The sequence below is a fragment of the Pelodiscus sinensis genome, chromosome 16 (genome assembly GCF_049634645.1).
Source record: "Pelodiscus sinensis isolate JC-2024 chromosome 16, ASM4963464v1, whole genome shotgun sequence".
Classification (NCBI taxonomy): Eukaryota; Metazoa; Chordata; order Testudines; family Trionychidae; genus Pelodiscus; species Pelodiscus sinensis.
Genome location: NC_134726.1, coordinates 37148407 through 37170019, shown reverse-complemented (window position 1 = coordinate 37170019; position 21613 = coordinate 37148407). Strand labels below are relative to the sequence as shown.

Here is a 21613-nt window from a genome sequence, read left to right as displayed (position 1 = left end):
TAACCTTATTTGAAAGGCAGGAACCTAGACATGCAAAAAGAGATACTGGTTTCAAAGCACTGTAAGTGAACAAAATGTGAGTTGCATTTTAAATGTGTTTTCTTTTTAAAGAAAAGGTAATGCTCTGGTTCTTCAAATATGCATGCACAATTTTTAAGCATCTGAGTACTCCTAATGACTTCAGTGGGCCTACTTGAATATTGGTTAATTGAATAACAATATGAATTCATGAGGTTACGCGACTAGTCGGCTATTCTACAGTCCCCAGGGCAGGGCCAACAGCCAGTTCACTCCGGCCCCACTCCAAAGGAGCCCCTGCCACTCCACGAAGCATGAGGTACCAGGTGGGGAGCTGGTCTGCGAGGGGAGCCAGTTTAAAACCCAGCTTCCCTTGCAGACCAGCTGCCTGTTGCCCCATGCTGCTGCCTCTCATAAAGAGACAGCAGCACGGGGTGGCAGCAGCCCCTGTCTAGAGGGGGTCTGAGCTCCCAGACCCGGCATGAGCCAGAACTGAGCCTGTTCACCTGACTCCTAACACACTTAAAATGCAAAGCTGCAGCAGGAGTAGGTCCTGGACCCATCACAAGCCAGAACAGAGCGGGGCTGCTGGCCAACCTGCTAAAAAATTTACTGGAAAGGGGCAGGGAGGGAAATGCTATGTAGTCTGTAACTATAGCCTATAAGCTTTTGCTTATCGGTTAATCGACTACACTAGTACATTCCTAGTCTGAATTCTCCAAATGAGGGTTTCTAACAGCTTGTCAAGGCATGGTTTGGATGGAAGCTTGCTCCTTAAAAAGGTATCAAAAGAAACCAATTTGATGGTCGAGGTTTAACCAAAACATGACAGTATGGTCTGCTGTGTTTCTGTCTGGGTCTTAGAAGCTTAAAATCATATATATTATTGCTGAAAGTAATGGAAAATGATTCCTTGAAAGAATTTCTACATTGTGCACATCACAACACTTTCTCTGTCGTTAGTTACCTTCCTTTCACTTTGTGGGTCTCATACACAGCAGGGTGGGGAAGAGAAGAGTTTTAAAAAAAAAAAAAAAAAAAAAAAAAGGTGCCCAAACAGGAACAAGTGGCCGTAAACTCAAAAAGAAAAAAGTGAACATGAATAGTTCTCAGAATGCAATAAGCAAAATTCAGACATACTGATCTTACAACCTAATTCAAGTATACATGTGTGAAACAGACCAGTGCAAATAGACCAGCATTTTGCTTATGATGTGTTGGTGCTTTGTGTTAAATAATGACAGACTTTATACTCACTACCATGGTATTCCTTCTGGTAAGTTACTGCATTTGATTCTTCTCTCTCTCTCAGGCTTAATAGTTTGGTTTTAGTATTTGTATTACAGGAGAAGCTAGAGGCCCCATTCAGAATTGAGGCACACTTATGCTGAGCATTATGTGTCATTCAGAAGTGAAAAGGAAAGTGACTGTTTAACCCTTCTATGAAACTTACCCAACAAAGATCATTTGCTTCATCTGTTTCAGGTAGCATTCACCACTGAACTCTGTTACTGCAAGATTGGGTAGACTCTGCTGTGATGTTAATTCGTCCTAAGAGTCACAGCCCTAAAACGTCATGCTGTGCAAATACAGCAGATGTGTTGTTCAGGTACAGAACTGATACGATTTTCACTTACATCAGGAACATCCAAAAGATGTTTCTGCTGCCCCGGGGTCAGTCTTGAATTCCCTGTGTTCTTTAAATACACTGACTCCAGTTTGAATGGGATTATGAAAAGGAATGCAGGGCTGGGTCCATACAGGTGGCATGGAGACTTATGTTGCTTCTTTTAAAGAGACAATTCACATCCCCAGTCAGCATTTGTTTTTATTCAAATCATTTGAAGGGCCCTAGAAGCTGTAGGGCTTCATTAGCAGTACCAGGGTGTATACAGATCACCTTCTCATCTAGCTGCAAGACATTTTTTCAATGTATAAATTGTGTTCCTCCACTCAGTGTCACAGAATTTCAGTGCCCATGTTGGCTTCTCAGCACCTTAAAAATGACAGACGACATAAATGTACAGTCTTGTAGAAATACAAAGTGCGTTTATACATCTTCACCATTTGATATTAAATCCAGAGTTCATTTTCTCCACTGCATGGTACTCCGTGTGCAACATTTTCCCAGCCTTTTCCGAGTCTGTGCCGCCCAGCCAGTGTTCATAAAGTTCTTTTACACCGAGGTTCCTCTCTGGAATTTCAGTTTTAACAGGCTCGTACAACTTCTCAACTCGCTGAAGCAAATCTTTGCTGGATTCGCCTTCTGCCCTGATCTGACCACCTCCATTTAAACAGCCTAGGTACAACAAGAGAACATGACTGTGGGGATGTAAATGTTCTAACAAAACTCTGAGCAACTAAAAGCAACTACTACAAAGCAATTCTTTCAGTCTGCAACTGACAGTAGCCACATAAGACTTCATAAATGAAAGCACAGATGAGAGGGGAATGAAATCAAATACTGTAAGGGGGAGCCGCATAGGTGCTATAAAGGACATATTGGTCAGTCATGGCCTAGTCTTAGTTCAGTATGGAAAGCAATGCAAGCTGGTAAAAGGCCAGGAAGCGAGAAGAACTTCCTGTTCCTCAGAGAGAGGAAAGGGAGCAAGAACTTGTGGCTCTCCTTCTGATAGCCTGGAAAAGGGCCATGCTTAGAGCAAGGTAGGAACAGCCTTTGAGTCTCAACTAAATCAAGGAGCCTAGAAAGTCTCCATCAGCAGAACACTGGGAGTGGGACTCTGCAAGAGTGATGGATGTGTGAAGAAAGCAGCTGTGAGGGGCCATGGGAAGAAGCCAGGGACTGCAAGCGAGGGGAGCAGCATGCATGGAACCAGAGCTACCAGAGTCAGCTGCATAATGCCTAGTTTGGTCCTTACAATCAACTTTTCCGTGTTGGGGAACACTGCTACTTGGTGAAGGTTACATGGACCCTAGCAGAGCAGCTGTGGCCCAGAGAGAATGAAGAGTGGCTGGTCAGAGTCAGTGTTTGATTTGGACTCATTTACCCCAGTATGACCAAGTTCCCCAGTTTAGCTGGCTAGCCCACATAGCCAGCCAGAAGGAGGAAACTGAGGCAGAAGCACTTCCCACACCAGAAAAGTAAGGGAATCTATTTCATACTTTCTAAGACATTTAAGAATTGTTTCTACTTGTTACTCCTTCCACGTCTCTCACCCTGCAGTTCTCTAGAGGTGGTAGTGTCACTCCTGAGCTGAGACTATGACTCTACCACTCACCAGCCAAATGGAAGGAGTTATGAATTGTGAACACAGGGAAGGTAATTCAACGTCACTGCCAGAGCTGAAAGGAGAGAGATTACCACTTCTCCCAAAGCTGTTGCTAGCTTGTTAGAACAGAGCACCACCTAATCTCTAAGCTAGCTGAAGAGTGAAACTTCCATTTTTTCATGGCTTGGGACACATTTGGGTTTACAAAGCTAGGGCCAGAGCTGCGAGCAATCTTTTAAAAGCTGAACTGTTGATTAAGAAATTCACTCAGGTTTTTGACATGCACAGTTTCAATCATGACTATAAAGTAATTGCTAAAGAACTCAACTGTTAGAGTACAAATGCAACAGGCCTGACTTAACCCACTAATACATCACCTCTGGTCTCACTCACACTCAAATCCAACACTCAGAACTTCAGAAATCTTAAACAGCCTCACAGCAAAACTTGACATATAGCGATGTACCTGTAAAAGTCCCGTGTCATCTTACCTGACGGGCAAGCCATGACTTCAACGAAGTGATAAGGTGATTTTCCTCGTTTCAGTTTTTGCACTAAGTTCTGTATGTTTCGAAATCCATAAGCCAAGGCAAACTGCAGCAGGATTGTGCCATCCTTTTCCAGTGTTACTTCTTGGAAATCCTTGTTTCTTGGGCATGAAAAACAGGCAAAATCTTTTGTCTAAATGAATTCTCTGTTTGGCACTCAACTGAATTTAGACAGCAAGGTGACCTTTTATGCAGAAGCTTATTCTAATAAAGAAACAATGTCCTTGTGTGAGGAAGTAGAGGACAAGAGACTTTGTTGGGAAGAAAACAACCTCCATAAATCTAGTTCCGTTAGGGACCTAAACCCCAATTCCAACAAATCCAAAAGGAAAAATGTTCTAACGTAAAGCTGTCCACATAATGCAGATGTAAGTTTGTCAATGTTAATTATTGGTGTCTTTAGCAACAACAGAAGAGTTACAATGCAAGCAACTACCAAACTAGAAACAGTGCGCTGTGGAAACCATTTTCCCCAAACTGATGCTTGTACATCTCTTCATTTCAAGTTCAGAACTCTCTCCAGTCTCACAATTGGTACTTAGCACAGCTTGTCTGACCTGAGCTACTCCCTGGCCAAATAGCTATGCGCTGCAAATGTGGCTGGGAAAGATGAGACGAACTTGTGCCTTGATTCCTCTTTGTACCTGAGGCCCAGAGATGCTCTCACCCGGCTGTTTGGCTTTGAACTGTTGAAGAGCATCAGTGTTTGGATATAAAAATCCATATTGCTAGTATGTACTTCTATAGAGCCCTATAAATGATGCATTAAACTGACATCTGGGAGGTAGGCAGGAGTCTCATTTTCTGTACAGGTAAAGTCTGGCACAGAGAGATTTAAGTGACTTTCAGCAATTTAAGTGAGATTTAAGGTCTCTCAGCAATTGGGTGGCAAAGATGGAAATAGAATCCAGGAATCCTGACACCTGGTCTTTTAATCTAACCACTAACATAATTAAAGCGAAGAAACTAAAAATCTCAGTGCATTGGTGTCAGTGTCTGATGGCAGGCACAGAATTACCTCATTTCCGTGAGAATTTCAGCTGCCTGGCTGCTCTACATTTTTTCTGTAGTTTAATCTACAACACTATGTGGGTGATGAGAAAGGGGTCAAGAAGATACCAAAGAAAATATTACATACACTGCTGGCTAATTCATTGCTAAATTAACTGTGGGGGCAGGGAGCCAATTCCCATGGCTTGCTGTAAAATGTTTAACTAGGAATATTGCTCTTTGATTGCCACCAGGAAAACAGTTTATAACGGGGTGGGCAAAAGGGCCTTCCCAGACTGGATCCGGCCCGCCAAGCGGGTGGATTTGGCCCACGGAGGCCCTGCTGCTCTCCTGCCCCCAGGCCAAATTAGGGCCTGAGAGTGGGGGAGCACGCGAAGCTTCCTCCCGCCTTGCCAGGACCATGTGGCGCTCTGAAGTGCCGCACAGTGAAGGGGGAGAGCGGAGGAGGCTTCGCGCGCTCCCCTCCTCCAACTAGCCTAGTGGTGGGGGAGTGTGCTGAGCCTCTTCCAGGACATGGGAGCCTAGTGGGAACGGGGGGTTAGGGGGGGAGGGACTCCCTCACCCCCAGACTAATCATGGTGTGGGGGTGGGTAGCCCCGCCCCTTCTCATTTAGGCCCACCTCTTCCGGGGTAGCCCGGGGCTACTTCAAAAATTTTTGAAGCGTCCCCTGGGCAAAAATTATTGCCCACCCCAGTCTATAAAGAACGGCACTGACACACAGTATTTGTGTAACGCAATTTTGATTCCTTACTTTAAAGGTTTGTATTGAACTTCATCCACTTGGATCCCAAACAGCTCTTTCGCTGCATTCTTGTATATGTGCTCCAAATAGCCACCAGAACCACCACCCGAATGGCCAAGGAGCTCCTCTTCTGAAACACTGCTAAACCTAGGGAGAGAGGAAGAAAATGTAGGTACCGCTTTGCAACTGCTTATATAATAAGATACCCAGTTCCAAGCCCATTGGCACCGAGAATCAGATTTCAAGTACAATGAATAGTCTCAGACTGCTAGTAAAAAAGTCACTATGTTAACACTGTCCCTTTCCCCCCTCTTGAAACAAAATTACCACACCACGCACAGTAACAAGAATCTGTGGAATTCAGAAGTAATATGGAACCAGCTGTAACTGCCATGAGACCCTCAGGATAGCTGTGACATGCCCGGTACTGACTATTTATAATTCCAGGGCAATGTAAATTTAACTTTACACTGTTAGGTATGGGTTTGATCTAATGCTTACTGAAAACTTTTTAAAAGGAAAATTAGTTCCAAGTCAAACATGCCATCTTCAGGTAAGTCTGTCACACTATTAGAGTGTTCAAGTCTTAAATGCGTAACATCTTTGCTAATCCCTCCTACAAGAGGCTATTTAAACATCCTAATACATTTTCTTCAGACATTAATTTGCCATGTCAACACATGTTCAACTGAAGCAGCCATTAAAAAATAGAGATTGCAATGTTTAACTTTACATGACTGTACAGTCTTAGACAACTTATTTAGAGAACCCATTCAATAGAAACCATCCTCAAACATGTCTACCCATAGGAATTTCTAGGACACTAATTGCAGCTGGGCATTTAAACAGATCTTGCACTTCATATCTCATGCATTTCCATTCCTGAAGGACCCAGATTATTTTGATGGTAATGCTGTTGCTCAGGGTCACAGCCACCCTGCAGAATAACCAGCAACCCTATGGATTTTTTTTTTAACTGAAAGTGGTTTTGCTATTTATACACCTTGCTCCAATAGTTGGGAAATACCAAAAGAACAGTCTCTGCAAACCAACTTCAGACTCAGAAATGGGGACATCTCCCAAAAGCATTTACGCAGCAGATATTCCAGTACAACTGGTTTAATGGAGAGAGAAAATGGCCTCAGTTATCAATTCTGGCCAGCTTGTTCCATATCTTTAATGAATAACTTCTAGGAAACCAGGAGGAACAAAATTAATGAGGTCAAACTTCTTGAACATTACCTCAGCCTCTCCTAGAAGCCTGCAAGCAAAAGGGCAACACTCTTTATATGGCCCAAGAAAAGCCATAGGTCCAACACCTCAAACAGTTCTATTCCAGTAATCTATCAAAGCACAGCTGGCTATTTGGAAAGTCACTGTAATGCTTCTTGAAAGTAGCAAACCACATGCAAGCCACAACAATGGCTTTTGTTCCAAGAGAATAATCAGAAGAACTATGTGCTTATACCCACTCAAACAGTGTGACACTTGCACGCTGCTGCTCACAGCTGCAGAAGGGAAAACACTTGGGATTTCTGTCAGATCTAAGATATTGCTTCTTGCAGATAAAATCTCAGCCTTAGAATGGTGAAAAACAGTATTGCACCCTGTACTCAGCTTCAGAGGCTATATTTAACTCAGTTCTTGTTCACAGGAACTGAGATTCATTAGTTAAGTGTTGCAGTGTCCAGTCTCACGTACTGCTGCTCTCGGAAAGAGAGTCAGATAGTAAGCCCCATCACTGGCTAAGGAAAGCAGTTATTATAGTAGCCAAAATGCAAGGATTTTTTGGCACTTATTTTATATTTTTCCTGCCAAATTTCATAACCTCTTAGCAGCCTTTTCCACATGCCAAAGGATAAAGTGGAATAACAGACATCTGACTGCTTATGTTAAGTCCTCCAGACTCTGCGGAATACGTGCTGTTTATAATTAATCATCTACTAGAAGGACAGCAAAAGGTTAGAGAGGAGCATCATCATGAAATACAACATTAAACAAGCTTTTCTAATAAGTTAGCCAAAGACTTTATCAAAGAGTTAAGAGATTTTGTTCTCCTTTATAACTGATATTTCCATAGCAGCATTCTCTGACCATATCCAAACTGCAGAATTGCTTATATTTGACTAATAGCTTAACAAGTATACAGATAAAACTAAAGGACATATCTACATAGGAGATTTTTCCTGTTATATCAGTATAACTATAAGGCTGTGTCTACACTGGCATCCCTTCCGGAAAAGGGATGCTAATGTAGCACATCGCAATTGCAAATTCCGGGGGGGATTTAAATATCCCCCGCGGGATTTGCATTTACATGGCTGCCGCTTTTTTCCGGCTTGGGGAAAAGCCGGAGAAAAGCGCCAGTCTAGACGTTATTCTCCGGAAAATAAAGCCTTTTCCGGAGGATTTCTTATTCCTACTTTCAAGCAGGGATAAGAAATCCTCGGGAAAAGGCTTTATTTTCCGGAGAATAACGTCTAGACTGGCGCTTTTCTCCGGCTTTTCCCCAAGCCGCAAAAAAGCGGCAGCCATGTAAATGCAAATCCCGCGGGGGATATTTAAATCCCCCCCGGAATTTGCAATTGCGATGTGCTATATTAGCATCCCTTTTCCGGAAGGGATGCCAGTGTAGATACAGCCTAATAGTATAACTCCCCCCTGCGGACACACTTACTCCAGAATAAAGGTGACTGTTCTAGGTTTAGCTTAAACCGCTTCCAAAGCAACCTATACTGAACTGTGAAGAGGCATTATTGTACTGGTATTCCTTTTCACGTCCAGTACCACTACAGCACTTACAATTCAAACTCTATCTTAACGGTTCCACTTACCTATGTAGACAAGCCGTAAGTCAACACAAAAGCAAAGCCTCATGCACACACATGCCAACCAGACAAGTCTTCTAATTCATAAGCAGGAAGTAGTTCAAAGTTGCCACCATCATGCATTCCAAACTCTTTACAAACCAAACATTGATGTATTTAAGACTCACATCATGTGAGGCGTATGTGTACTATCCACATTTTACTGGCCAAGGAAACAAACAAAGAGTAAGCAACTGGTTCAGAGTCCGAGTTCTGAAAATAATACAGGGAATACTGACTCCTGAGCCACTGCGCTAACCATCAGAGATGTGGTTTTCTGTTTTTTGAAATCTGAAAGAAGACCATTGAATTTAACTGGCTCTGCATCAGGCCCTTAATCCAAAATACACATCTGCTCCTGCAGTTTCACTGAGATACAAAGCACTGGAACACATGATCCATCACAGCATACAAATGGCTAAAGGCAGATTTTTAATCAAAATACTTGTCAATTATGTGGAACTACGTGGATATGAGGAACAGGCAGCAATACACACATCTGAGGGTTTTTTTTGTTTTTTGTTTTAACTAAGGCAGTTTGATTTCAACTAAGTGAGATTTAAAGAGGCCATCTTCATTGCACATTCCCATTTACTAGGTAGAAGTATGGGAGAGAACAACTTTCACAAAAATGAAAGACTGATTAAGCAGGTCTCAAGCAAATGTGCTTCCATCCACGTTTCCTTACACAGCTCTGCCAAAGTACAAAAATCTAACCTGACCAGGTATCCCAGTCAGAGGCTCTCTTGAACACAGCTAATGGGGTTGAGGTATATTAGATTTGTTATGTCTAAACAGGGAGTAGGATCAACAGCAATCTCAGTTTCATGTGCAACCTGAATCAAGATAAACACCCTGGTCCTGTAAATAATAATGTGAAGATGGAAAGCGGTATCTGCATGGAGTTCTGTTGAAATCGTTTTTGTGTAGATGCAGCACGCTGCCCATGTGGTTCAGTTTGCAGGACTGGAACCTTAAAAATCTGTTTGTGAAAAGCAAAATCTTGTACACTAGTCTACTAAGCCATGTGAATGGATTTTTCCCCCTTTTACAGCTTCTAGGGAAATACTGAATTTGTAACACTTCAGTTTCATTAATGTATCAAAGTATTGCAAAGTCACTTTCCATGCACTGATGAAAACACATCCTTTTAGTTTAACGTGCTGTGGAATACTGCTGCTAATGCCAATTTACATTAATAAAACCATCTGATTTCTAAATCCTCCTTATTCTTGTAGTCACTTAGCTCTCAATGCAGTTGGCATATAGCCAGCAATGTTAATTTTCGAGTTAAAGCATCTCACCTGCTTTGTACATTAGTCTCATTTGCTTTGTACATGGTCTGTATGCTATTGAATAAGAGAACGATAGCTGAAGTTACCTTGATATTTTCTCATTTGTTCTTTAGCAATGGAATACATACAATACTAAAAAACTAAATATAGCAGACCTGTACATTTCTGTATTATATTCTCCCTTCTAGACTTTTTTCCATCTGCTGATTAATTTCTAAATTTGTGTTTGGAGAAACATCTCTGAAAACAGATGCAGTATGAATGTTAGCAATTTAAAAGTAATGAAGACAGGACAGAAAAGTGTGGACAGCAGAAAATTTATGTCACTACTATAATCTTACTAAGTGAATTCCTCCACTCTTGGTGCTTTACAGAAAAACAGCTCTTAATGGTTGGGCTATGAAAATAAGCCTACAGAAGACATTAACTTCAGATTCTTTTAAAAGGTTTACTAAACAAGCCCCTTATGACGCACTATTGTTCTTAACAGATTCAAAACCTGCAAGACAACAGCTAAAGTCTGAGCAAGATCCACAAAAGATCCAAATACCTGCAACTTCTGTGGTGTTAAAACCATTTGAGGAAGGGGCAAATTCTGCTGTGGAACCTGGCTGAGAGAGCATTTCAGTACATGTATAAGTGAGATCATTTGTTCTTACATGGTATCCAAAGGAGCAGGGTCCACATCTGACAGGGAGACGCCCTCTTGTTCCAACAACCGTAGAACTTCTCCTGAGACAGAACCATAGATGTAAGTGTTCTCTTTTAGGGGAAAGGAAAATGTTCATCGGAATGAAAGCCTAGATCCATAAATGTAATTAATTACAGCTATCTCTTAGTGCCTATTTTTCCATAACTTATTTCACTTCTATTGTGTGGTAGTTCAAAATGCAATGCAGGAAAGCAGTCTGAACTTAGATGTCTCAAAGATGAATGCAAAAAACCATTCCAAGCAGACAAGTTTTCATTGGTTCGTGTCCTAGAAAATCAAGTGTTCAAATGCAAAATTACTGACAGAACAAATGAGGTCATGAAAGCATATTTTACAAAGCACTGTAACCCACAGATATGCACTAGATTAGAGGATGAGTGAGTTGAAGCTAGACAGCATTGTCTACATGGCATTTCAGAGCTTTCTTTAAGGATCAGCAACTATTACTGTACATCATAAGAACCAATGGAGCATCTCTTGTTCCCTTACCTGTAGTAATTACACAGTCAACCTCACGAGTTTGGTACTCTTGGCTAAAAAAGTCTGGTCTTGAAGCTTCTAGCTTTTTGTCATAACAGGGCATTACTGTCACATGGTAGGTCTGATCAGGTGAAAAATTCTGCAAAAAATAAAGTAAGATTGTACAGTTACACTAACTAATGTTAATTCAATTAATAAAGGCATAAGGAGGCATGAAGCATCTAGAAGCCAACTGTGCCTCTGGAAATCTCTTTTGCTATTAACAATTTCAGAAATCTTACAATATATTTTAGAAATATGCATCTGTCTGTCAATCCATTTGTGAGTCAGTTTGTTCAAGAACTCCTCCTAAACAGTAAGACCGAGGATCACCAAATTTGGTAGGCAGCTTCTTCTTTTTATAACTTAAAGCAAGGTCACAGTTTAGTTGTACTAGGATAATGGGATGTGCATGGAAGATGACTGTTTTGTATTAAATATGTAGTGGGGGGGGGGTTCATAGTAGCAGGGACAGTTATACATGGCCACAGGGGGCAGCAAGCACCCTAGTGAGCAGTCCCTGGCCAGCAGCATGGCGCCTGCTACCCTGGCCTGTCCCAGGGAGCAGCTGCCAGCCCCTGCCTCCCTGAGCTGGCCCTGGGGAGTGTCTGTCAGCAGGAGGCCTGCATGGACCCTCAACCCTTCAGGCTGGCCCCAAAGAGAAGCCGGAGAGTAGGTATGCAGGCCCCCACCCACCCCAGACAATACTGGATAATTCTAGTTGAATTAATACTTTCTGTTCCTTCTCAATTGCGCAGAAAATATTAAGAGTATCAATCTGTGTAGTAAGCTTGAATAGCTTTTTTGGGGGTGCTGTTTTTTCTACTAAGCCAGTCAACCCTGGCAAATTTAGTCACTTAAGAGTCTCTAATTACATGAGTACTCAGATGTTTCACATATACTGGCCAGTCTCAAAGCCATGACAATTTACATTCTGTAACAACAACTTCAGGAAGTTAGCTAAAGACAAGTACAGAAGTTCATCACAATCCAAGAAGCTCCTAGGGACTAAGGAAACAAGTTATTGAATCAAGGTCATTGTTTTAGTATCTCTTGCCAAATGTTCTGAGTAGGTGCCAGATGTCTGAGTTTATTCAACAAAAGTGTTAAAATGAATGTTCACTAATTGATAATGAAATACAAACATTAAACTTGGAAAAAGGACAGTTTTTTAGTGACAGACTATAACTGCATGTAAACGAACTCAAACTCTGTGTGAGATTAAGATAGTCATATGCTTTTAGATATGAAAACCATTAGAAAAGCAAATAAAGTGGGATGAGGGATGTGACAAATCCAATTCTTCTGGATTTGGTGAATAACAGATAAAGGCTTTAACTGACGTTTACAATGCCAAACCTGAAACTCCACTCCTAATAGGCACTTGCAGGGAAAGAGCTGGGCAGCTAAAGGTGCAGTTGGGAGGGAGAGGAGAAGAGGACTGCTGTAAGATTAAGTATGTGAAGGAGACAATTGGTGACATGAGAGTGATCTTAACACTTTCTCTCCAACTCAGCTTCTCATGAAACAAAAAGGAGATGACAGGCTGACTTGCTAGTGCTCTACAAAATTTCCATACCTGTAAATCAGTCCAATTTGATACACTGTCTTTAGCAGTGTTTTAGATACAGATCAAGATTGAATTTCTACAGTTTCCTGTTAAGCATTGTCAATGTAAAGCTTTACTACCTGTTGTTTTGCAAAGTGATCCTTGATCAAGGAGCCCATGACCTGCTGTGGGGACTTAGTGGTACTAATATAAGGAATAACAAAACTTCCATGAGTTTTCTCCGCATAGCAGATCCAACCTGAGATGAGATGAAGTATAATTAATGCACAGACTTTCAGTGGTTTCAGAAACAGCTTTATTACCAACCAATAACAACCATTTTCAGCCTCTCTCCTGTACACATTATAAGCATAACTTTTACCACAGGGCTGTGTCTACACTGGCAAGTTATTCCGGAAAATCAGCTGCTTTTCCGGAAAAACTTGCCAGCTGTCTACACTGGCCGCTTGAATTTCCGGAAAAGCACTGACGATCTAATGTAAAATCATCAGTGCTTTTCCGGAAAAACTTGCCAGCTGTCTACACTGGCCGCTTGAATTTCCGGAAAAGCACTGACGATCTAATGTAAAATCATTAGTGCTTTTCCGGAAAAATTATGCTGCTCCCGTTTGGGCAAAAGTCTTTTTCCGGAAAACTGTATCGGAAAAGGGCCAGTGTAGACAGCACAGTAGTATTTTCTGCAAAAAAGCCCCGATCACGAAAATGACGATCGGGGCTTTTTTGTGGAAAACCGCGTCTAGATTGGCCACGGATGCTTTTCTGCAAAAAGTGCTTTTCCGGAAAAGAGTCCTGCCAATCTAGACGCGCTTTTCCAAAAATGCTTTTAACGGAAAACTTTTCCGTTAAAAGCATTTCCAGAAAATCATGCCAGTGTAGACATTGCCCAGGAGTCTGGGACAAGAGACTAGCTTCAAAAAGTAACAATCCACTTAAACATCTGTACCACTATGGGTAAGAATTTCTATATTTCATATAATCCCAATCAGGAACAAGTGTCTTTCTTTCTAAGAGCAGTAAATACATTTTTAATACCCTCACAGCACAGTAGTCCCTGTCTAAATGTAACAGAACATCAACAGAAGTTCATGGCACGAAGAGCAAGTCTCACTTCACTTACAAGTGGATTTAGCTATTATTAACTCTTTACATAAGAACATAAGAATGGCCGTACTGGGTCAGACCAAAGGTCCATCTAGCCCAGTAGCCTGTCTGCTGACAGTGGCCAGCACCAGGTGCCCCGGAGCGGGTGGACCGAAGACAACGATCAAGCAATTTGTCTCATGCCATCCCTCTCCAGCCTCTGACAAACAGAGGCCAGGGACACCATTTCTATCCCCTGGCTAATAGCTTTTTGTGGACCTAACCTCCATGCATTTATCTAACTTCTCTTTAAAACTCTGTTATAGTCCTAGCCTTCACAGCCTCCTCTGGCAAGGAGTTCCACAGGTTGACTATGTGCGGTGTGAACTTTCTTTTATTAGTTTTAAACCTGCTACCCATTAATTTCATTTGGTGTCCTCTAGTTCTTCTATTATGGGAACTAATACATAACTTTTCTTTATTCACCCACTCCACACTACTCATGATTTTATATACCTCTATCATATCCTCCCCTTTCAGTAGTTATTACATTTTTCTCTGCTGTTAGTTAGCTACATTATCTAATCACTTCTATAGAGATTTTAACTATTTTACAGTATACCTGGACAGGCAGAAGCTAACATGGGCAAAGCCTTTTTATCTTCAGTTTTCCTTTGAAAGCGTCGTACAAACTCTCGCTGGCTCTCCAGCAAGCTGAAGTTTCTTGAGAAAGTTGTATCAAATACATAATGCACACCTAGATAGCATAAAGATTGTTTTAAAGCCACCAAGAAATTGACAAATGCCACAAACGACACCAAAAACAATCCAATCCAAATAGATTAAGTTCTGGTATCTATATTTTAGAGATTTGTGCATCTGTCTGTGAACCCATTTGTTCAAGAATTCCTCCTAAACGGTAAGAGCTAGGACCACCAAAATTTGGTCTGCAGCTTATCCTAACTTAAAGCAAGGCCTAGGCTTATTGGGCAGTTGACTACTCGACCGGTTGTTTACATCCCTATCCTGTCCCCCACTGCCATTGTCCCCAGTGTCGGACTGAGAGGCCCCGCCAACTCCACAGCCCTCTTCTTCCCTCTCCCCACTCTGGCCCCACCGTCATGGCCCCTTCCTCCCTCCAGCCTGGGGGAGTGTCATTGGAAGGCCTGAATAGTCCCTTCCTTGGGCTACACCCAGGCAACACCGGTAAGTCTGCTAGTTTTTACATACCTATAGACTTGTAATTAGAAACGGAACCGTTCCCGAGTACATAATAAGAAAGACGAATAGTAAAACTGGATTAGAAAACTGAATTGATGATAAAGTGTTTTAGGATCTCTTTCCTTGAACTGAGGGTAAAAAGCCATGAAAAACACAGAAGTTTGAATTCCCAATAATGTTAAGATTTTTCAAACGGTAATTGGAGGCTTATTCATACAATTTCCACAAACTTTAACAGAGGATGCACTTGGAATGTTAGTAAGATATATCCCAAAATTTCATCTGTGCTCACCTAAATTTTTTAAGAATGCTGTCAACTTTTTTGCCGTCTCTAGAGGAGTAATGTTAAATCTTGCAGCTAGTGAGGCTCTGGATTGTGGGGAAACAGAAACTACAACTAGTTTCTGTTGATTCAGAGCTGCAGTCTGAAAAACAAGAAGTGGAATATGAACATTTCCTGAATAATTAAGATACAGCGTCTTTGATATGCTAGTAATTTAGAAGTCTTAGAGGGGTAGCCATGTTAGTCTGTGACCAAAAAAAGAATGGTCCTGCAGCTCCTTAGAGACTAGCAAAAAAGTAGATGGTATAATGAGTCTCCTTGCTCCATTCATCTGAAGAAGTGGGTTGTGCCCACGAAAGCTCATGATACCACCTACTTTTTTGTTAGTCTTTAAGGTGCTGCAGGACCATTCTTTTTTTTTTTAGTAATTCATAAGATACTTGTTCATGACCAAGTGTTTTCTTTTTAAAGTTTGATTCAGTGGGGGACATGTTGCACTTCTAAATCAAGAGATTGCTACATTAAATATTATGATCCTTTCACAAACTTATTTTGACAAACAAAAGAACAGATAAATATGCCGTGCTATAGATGTGCTACAGTAATTTTGGTTTTTGAAGACTAATCTGGATACAGAATACCTTTTTACATGTTACTTTGCATATGCTTCAGCAAACCAATCACTCATACACAGTATGATTTTCAAATTCTTGAGCCAACCTGCTGGTTACTGCATTGGTTAGGTATCACATACCTTATTGAAATTTAACACTTTGTAAAGTTCTTCATGGCTCTGCTGTGTGATTAACACACTTTCTGCTGATGTGATGCAGCCACTACAAGCTAAGCAATCATTCAGGGTAATTTTAGCCTTTTCAAGCTTTTGTGCTCCTCCATCCTTAGGGGGGAATAAAACAGATTAGACTGAGTCTTAGCCATAGGACTCAGATTCACACGCAGAACATGTCAAAGACAACCGGCTGCATGGTACCTATTTCCAGGTACATTTCTAAACAGACAGCAGTAATACAACAGCATCCCACATTCATCTCAACATGGAGATCAAGTTATTTAAAAAAGCACCATCCCAATTTTGTGCAGAAAGTATACCCTAGCTCCCTGAAGTTGAAAGTATCATTTCCACAACGCTCCCAGCTCATATAGTCCATAAACTATTCCCCAACTACTGTAATTCTACTTTTGCAACCATAAAAATAGTTTGGTACAATTCTGTAGGCTTTGAGCCTTTATGCAATTACATAAGCCTCTTTACAACTATCTTGTAAAGAATTAGAACCAAAAATAAATCAGCATCTAGTGACAGGCATCATCTCAAACTGAGTGATCTGGATTGTCATCACTATTGCAATCATTTGGTATCATATATTTAATAGCTGTAATCATTGTGTAGCATGCCCAGAAAGTACCTTATTCTGCATTTAAATATGTTACAAGGGAAAACATTCTTACTTGATTGATTTGAAAATAGGTTCCATCATCTTCAATGCGGATCTTAGCTGCTGTTTTTCCAGGTTTTTTTTCAACTTTTATTGGCTTTACACATTCCTAAAACAGAAATAAAAGCAAAAAAGTAAAGAGAGGAAACTTTAGCTAGGAAAGAGGCAGGAGAGAAAAAGACTGAAACGGAGTATAAACAAAAATCAGTTCTGGAGTGGAAACTGCTTAAAGCTGCATCAGATTCTTTGTTTAGTATACAAGCTTACAATTCCTGTAACCATAAAGCAGACAAGCAAAACATAATCAAACAGACAAAATCTGCTTACCTTATTTTTACAGAATGAACATTTTTCTAACATAATAACCAAAACCGTAGAACAATTTTGCTGACAGAGTGAAACACTCAGATTTAAAGAAGGCTTGTTTAAAACAGATGATTGTCTTCGAAGTTCTGTCCCTCCCAGAATCTTTAAGGGCAATCAAGCATTCTTCATTGTGAGGTTTAGCAGACAGGAGGCGTGGTCATTACATTCAAGGTGTGGCAACTACCAATAAAGTTTCATTTGATATTGAGGGCAAGTAGATGACTTTATGTGGATTGTTTCCAGTTTAGTGTGCTAGAGTTCAGTAACTGAAGTTTTGAGGGTTTTTTATACTTTACAAAAGTTGCGTTGTTTGTGCATCCACACCTCCTTTGTCTAGAAGTCTGGCTAGTAGCCCTACCAGAATTCATCCTTACCTTAAATCACGCTTATTTTATCAAAATCCTTTTCTCCATCTTGACTACAGAACATTCTGCTCCTATAATCTCTGCTCTAAATTTAGGGGGCTTCAAAATGCTCCCATTGCAGAGAGGGCCAAAGCACTCTGAAGCCACAGTTATGCTCACTGAATCTACATAAATGAATGAATAAATAAAACCTGTCCATGGATTTACTCCCCACTTCTAATCTGCATTTCTATGACCTCTCCCTATACTCCTCCTCTCTTGTGGCTCACTGTTGCTATTGCTGCTGTATTAGCAACTCTCCAGTAGGGATGCTGAATATGGATTAATTGAATAGTTGAGTAATCTAATGAATTCTTATTGGTTACTGGACTATTCTGTAGTCCCCTGGGGCAGGGCAGGTAGCCAATGTACCAGAGACAGCAGTGCAGGGTGTCAGGCAGGAGCTGGTCCATGAGGGGACCCAGTTTAAAAACCAGCTCCCCTTGTGGACTGGCTGCCTGTTGCCCAGAGCTGCTGCCTCTGATAAAGTGGTAGCAGTGTGGGGTGGCAGCAGCTCCTGTCTAAGGTGTGTCTCAGCTCCTGGACCCAGCATGAGCCCGAACTGAGCCAGGCTGCCTGCCTGGCTCCTAATACACTTTCAATACAGAGGTGCAGCAGAAGTAGGTTCTGGACAGGCAAGGGTGGGGGTAGGGAAATGCATGTAGTCTATAGCATTAACCTATATGCTTTTGCTGATTGGTTAGTCAACTATACTATTACATCCCTACTCTCTAGGCTTGCTTTCCTATTTGCTCTGGTTTTCAAATGACAGCAAATACAGGTACTCCCCGAGTTACAAACATCCAACTTACAAACATCCGCACATACACACACACAAGCTCACCTACAGTCTAGGGGAGCAGGCAAAATGCACAGGTGGTGGTGAGCAGTGCAAGTGCTAGCTGGAGGACTCCGGAGGAGCAGGGAGTAGTCACGCAGCCAGTGGCTGGAGAGAAGCGGTACTTTGAAGGAGAAACTGCCGCTTCTCTCCCTACTGGCTGCAAAGCCACCCCCCGTTCCTCTGAAGTCCTCCGGCCCATGCTTGCTACTTCTAGTGAGCAGCAGCTGGGTGCAGCCTGTGGAGAGGGGAAGGACGGTGGGGGAGGGGGTGGGGGAGAGGGGCCAGAGGATTCCCAGAAGCCCCCCTCAGAACTTCCACCTACCGCCTCATCCGCCTGCACAGGTGGCTGACAAGATGTTAAGTCCAGTACCCAGCTGGCCACTCCCTTCCTGGTGCAACTGCCCCCAGTGGTCATTTTGCATTATAGCATCTGTCCTCTCTGCCCCCTCCCTTTCCATATTATGGAAAACAACAGAATTCCACGGACATCTCATTTTCCTGGCAGTCAAACCCTGTCCTTGCTTTGTGTTAGGAGAGGAGGAAGCTGCCTACCACATTTGGTGGTCCTAGCTCTTACCATTTAGGAGCAGCTCTTGAGCAAACAGACTTTCAGATAGACACACAAATGTCTAAAATATATAGAGAGATATCAGCTTCATTATGGGTTAAAAAGGCTTTTGTGGGCCAGCCTGGGAACCTAACTACCATTGATAACATGGATTCTGTGTGAAAATGCATTCCAGGTTCCAAATAACCAACTCATAAAAGTAACTTTTTGAACACAAACCATTTGTAAGTTTGGGGATTTTCTGTACTCTCGTTCACCTCTGATCCTGCCACTTTCTACTCCCTCCATACCACAGCTGCTTTGTTTAGGATTCGGACTCATGTCTTTTCTATTCTTCTATGTCACCTTTCCTTTTTAAGCAATTCTACCTGTTTGGAAGAGACTATTTATAAATTATATTCTATTGTAATCCATAAGATATCTTAGACCTGTTTTAAAAGTAATATTACAGGGGCCCTTGAAAGAACAAAAAAAAAAAAAAGTTATTGGAAGATTTCATCTCAGCTTGTTTTCCAAATGTCCTAGAAGTGCAGAAGAAAGTTTCCACTGATTGTGTGGTGCTGTTGAACTGTTAATTAGCTGCTGTGCTTTATTTCAGAGATGGCTGCACTTCAGCAATTAAACAAAGAACAAACTCCCTTTTCTGGAGGAATTAAAACATAAATGTAATAACAGTGCATGTCAATTACACCTTCCACCCTAAGAGTTCAGAACTGTAAAGGAGACATACAGGGACATCCACAGCTCATTGAAACAGAAAACTTATTTCAAATCAACCAGAAAACAAAACTCATGTAGGGTTGATTGTGACCTGTCAGCATGGGTCCAGTCTGGCAGGGTGGAGATGAAAGGCAGGTCAGTGAAAAGCCCCCAGTGGCAACCAGTTGGGGAAAGAAATAGTACTTGATCTGACAATTACACCTAGAGCTCCCCCAACCTAGGGCTATCCAGCCCAGGGCAAAGAAGCCCAGAGGACCCTGGCATGGGTTTGGAGCAAGATTCCTTCTAAATTTGTGTGTCCACAAAGCTACCTAATCAGCCCTGCACTGGCGCTAAGGTCTGCGATGCACAGAGGGCCCGTTCCTACTGTCACTCATCTCCATGTTGGTGTGGAATGAATTTTGGTCATAAAAAAATTATAAGGCACGTTGACTGGGAGCAGAGAGAAGACAGAGGTACTGGCTCAAGGGCTCCCCGGAGGAACCTTTCCAAGCATTCACCTGCCAGGAGGGGGGACTGAGGAAAGAGAAAGCAACCCGCTACATCCCCCCCCACCACCACACACACTCTGCAGAGCCCCACAGACCTACAGCTCCCCCTGCACAGGCCCTCTGCAACCCGCCATAGCCCCAGGCAGACCCTGGGTCCCCAGCAACCCCCCCCCCCCAATCCCTTAGGCCAGCGGTTCTCAAACTTTTTGGCCTCCGGAGCTCTTTACATGTGTAAAAACGTCTGCGGAGCCCCAGCGGTCCACTGATTGCATGTGTTGTACCGACCCATGTTTCCAGATTGTCAACCTCGCGGAGCCCCTGGAGACGTCTCGCGGAGCCCTGAGAAACACTGCGCCAGGCAATCCATCGCCCTGGGCCCTGGGGGAACCCGCCCCCACCTGCCCCCGCAGAGCCCCGCCCCCTCCCCACCTGCCCCCTCAGAGCCCCGCCCCCACCCCACTGCCCCCTCACAGGGCCTCTCAGAGCCCCGCCCCCTCCCCACCTGCCTCTTCAGAGCCCCGCCCCCACCCCACCTACCCCTTCAGAGCCCCGCCCCCACCCCACTGCCCCCTCAGAGCCCCGCCCCCACCGCCCCCTCACAGGGCCTCTGAGAGCCCCGCCCCCTCCCCACCTGCCCCCTCAGAGCCCCGCCCCCTCCCCACCTGCCCCCTCAGAGCCCTGCCCCCACCCCACTGCCCCCTCACAGGGCCTCTCAGAGCCCCGCCCCCTCCCCACCTGCCCCCTCAGAGCCCCGCCCCCACCCCACTGCCCCCTCACAAGGCCTCTGAGAGCCCCGCCCCCTCCCCACCTGCCCCCTCAGAGCCCCGCCCCCACCCCACTGCCCCCTCACAGGGCCTCTCATAGCCCCGCCCCCTCCCCACCTGCCCCCTCAGAGCCCCGCCCCTTCCCACCTGGCCCCTCGGAGCTCTCCGCAGGGCGGGGCTCTGAGGGGGCAGTCGGGGAGGGGGCGGGGCTCTGAGGGCCCCTCCAGGCAGCCCCGCGCGGCGTCTCCACCGCCCTGGCTCGCGCCCCTCGGCCGCCGACGCGCGCTCCCCCGCCCACCTGGGAGGGCCCGATATAATCATCCAAGTCAGTCAGCTGCAGCACCCCGCTGAAGGCAGACGCCATGCCGGCCACGCTGCCGCAAAGCGCGGCGGGGGTAACAGCGAGAAGCCGCGCTGCCGCCAAGTGCGGCTGCCGCTACGGGCTGGGGGGAAAGCCCCACCGTCGCGAAAGGAGTAGATCTGCGCATGCGCCGGCGTCTACGTCACGCTTCCTCCCCCCCCTTCCCCGAAAGGGTGTGCGCGTGCGCGTCTTCGCTGCTCTGTGCGCGAGCCTGGGGAGGGTGGGCAGCCCCCTGGTGGCTGTAGGAGTTCCTGCTGGCTTGGGGCTGAGCTCTGAGCTCCTGCCTGTCCTGGGTCATTGGTGCCCAGCCTGCAGCAGCCTGGGGCCTGGGCTTTCCCCAGCTGCTGCAGGCGGTGGAGGGGCCGCCCACCAGTGTAGCTGAGCTGCAGTGCAGTAGCACAGGGGCGGGCAATCATTTTTGAAGGGGGGCCCACTTCAGAAATTTCCAAAGCAGTGGTGGGCTGACCGGGAAGGAGCAGGACCTGGGGCAGCAGGGGTGGGGTGGAGAGCGACCCTACCAGGAACTTTGCTTGGCTTGGGGACC

At 44.0% G+C, this 21613-nt stretch overlaps 1 protein-coding gene across 2 annotated transcripts; it reads right to left on the bottom strand.

Annotated features, from left to right (window-relative positions):
- Nucleotides 1-1828: 1828 nt before the first annotated feature.
- Nucleotides 1829-21183, bottom strand: CIAO3 (cytosolic iron-sulfur assembly component 3). Of its 2 annotated transcripts, none has more exons than XM_075899819.1 (11): nt 21007-21183; nt 16568-16663; nt 15852-15995; nt 15107-15239; nt 14216-14350; nt 12633-12751; nt 10914-11043; nt 10372-10444; nt 5560-5697; nt 3740-3897; nt 1829-2317 (listed from the first exon to the last, which is right to left on the bottom strand). In XM_075899819.1, exons 1-11 carry the CDS (start codon nt 21070-21072, stop codon nt 2079-2081), a joined length of 1431 nt encoding a protein of 476 aa, XP_075755934.1. In that variant the 5' UTR covers nt 21073-21183; the 3' UTR covers nt 1829-2078. The 2 variants fall into 2 exon arrangements, with proteins under 2 accessions (XP_075755934.1, XP_014432141.1); XM_014576655.3 differs by lacking the exon at nt 21007-21183 and adding an exon at nt 18953-20015.
- Between the last annotated feature and the right edge of the window lie 430 nt (nt 21184-21613).

Bases quoted from the DNA above. Each gene is read 5' to 3' on its own strand.
- CIAO3 (XM_014576655.3), bottom strand. From the start codon at position 19,054: ATGAGTCCGAATCCTAAACAAAGCAGCTGTGGTATGGAGGGAGTAGAA. The intron at 15,240-15,851 runs GTATGTGATACC...CTTGTTTTTCAG, and splicing joins AAGTGTTAAATTTCAATAAG to ACTGCAGCTCTGAATCAACA. The intron at 3,898-5,559 runs GTAAGGAATCAA...TTCATGCCCAAG, and splicing joins GTTCAATACAAACCTTTAAA to AAACAAGGATTTCCAAGAAG.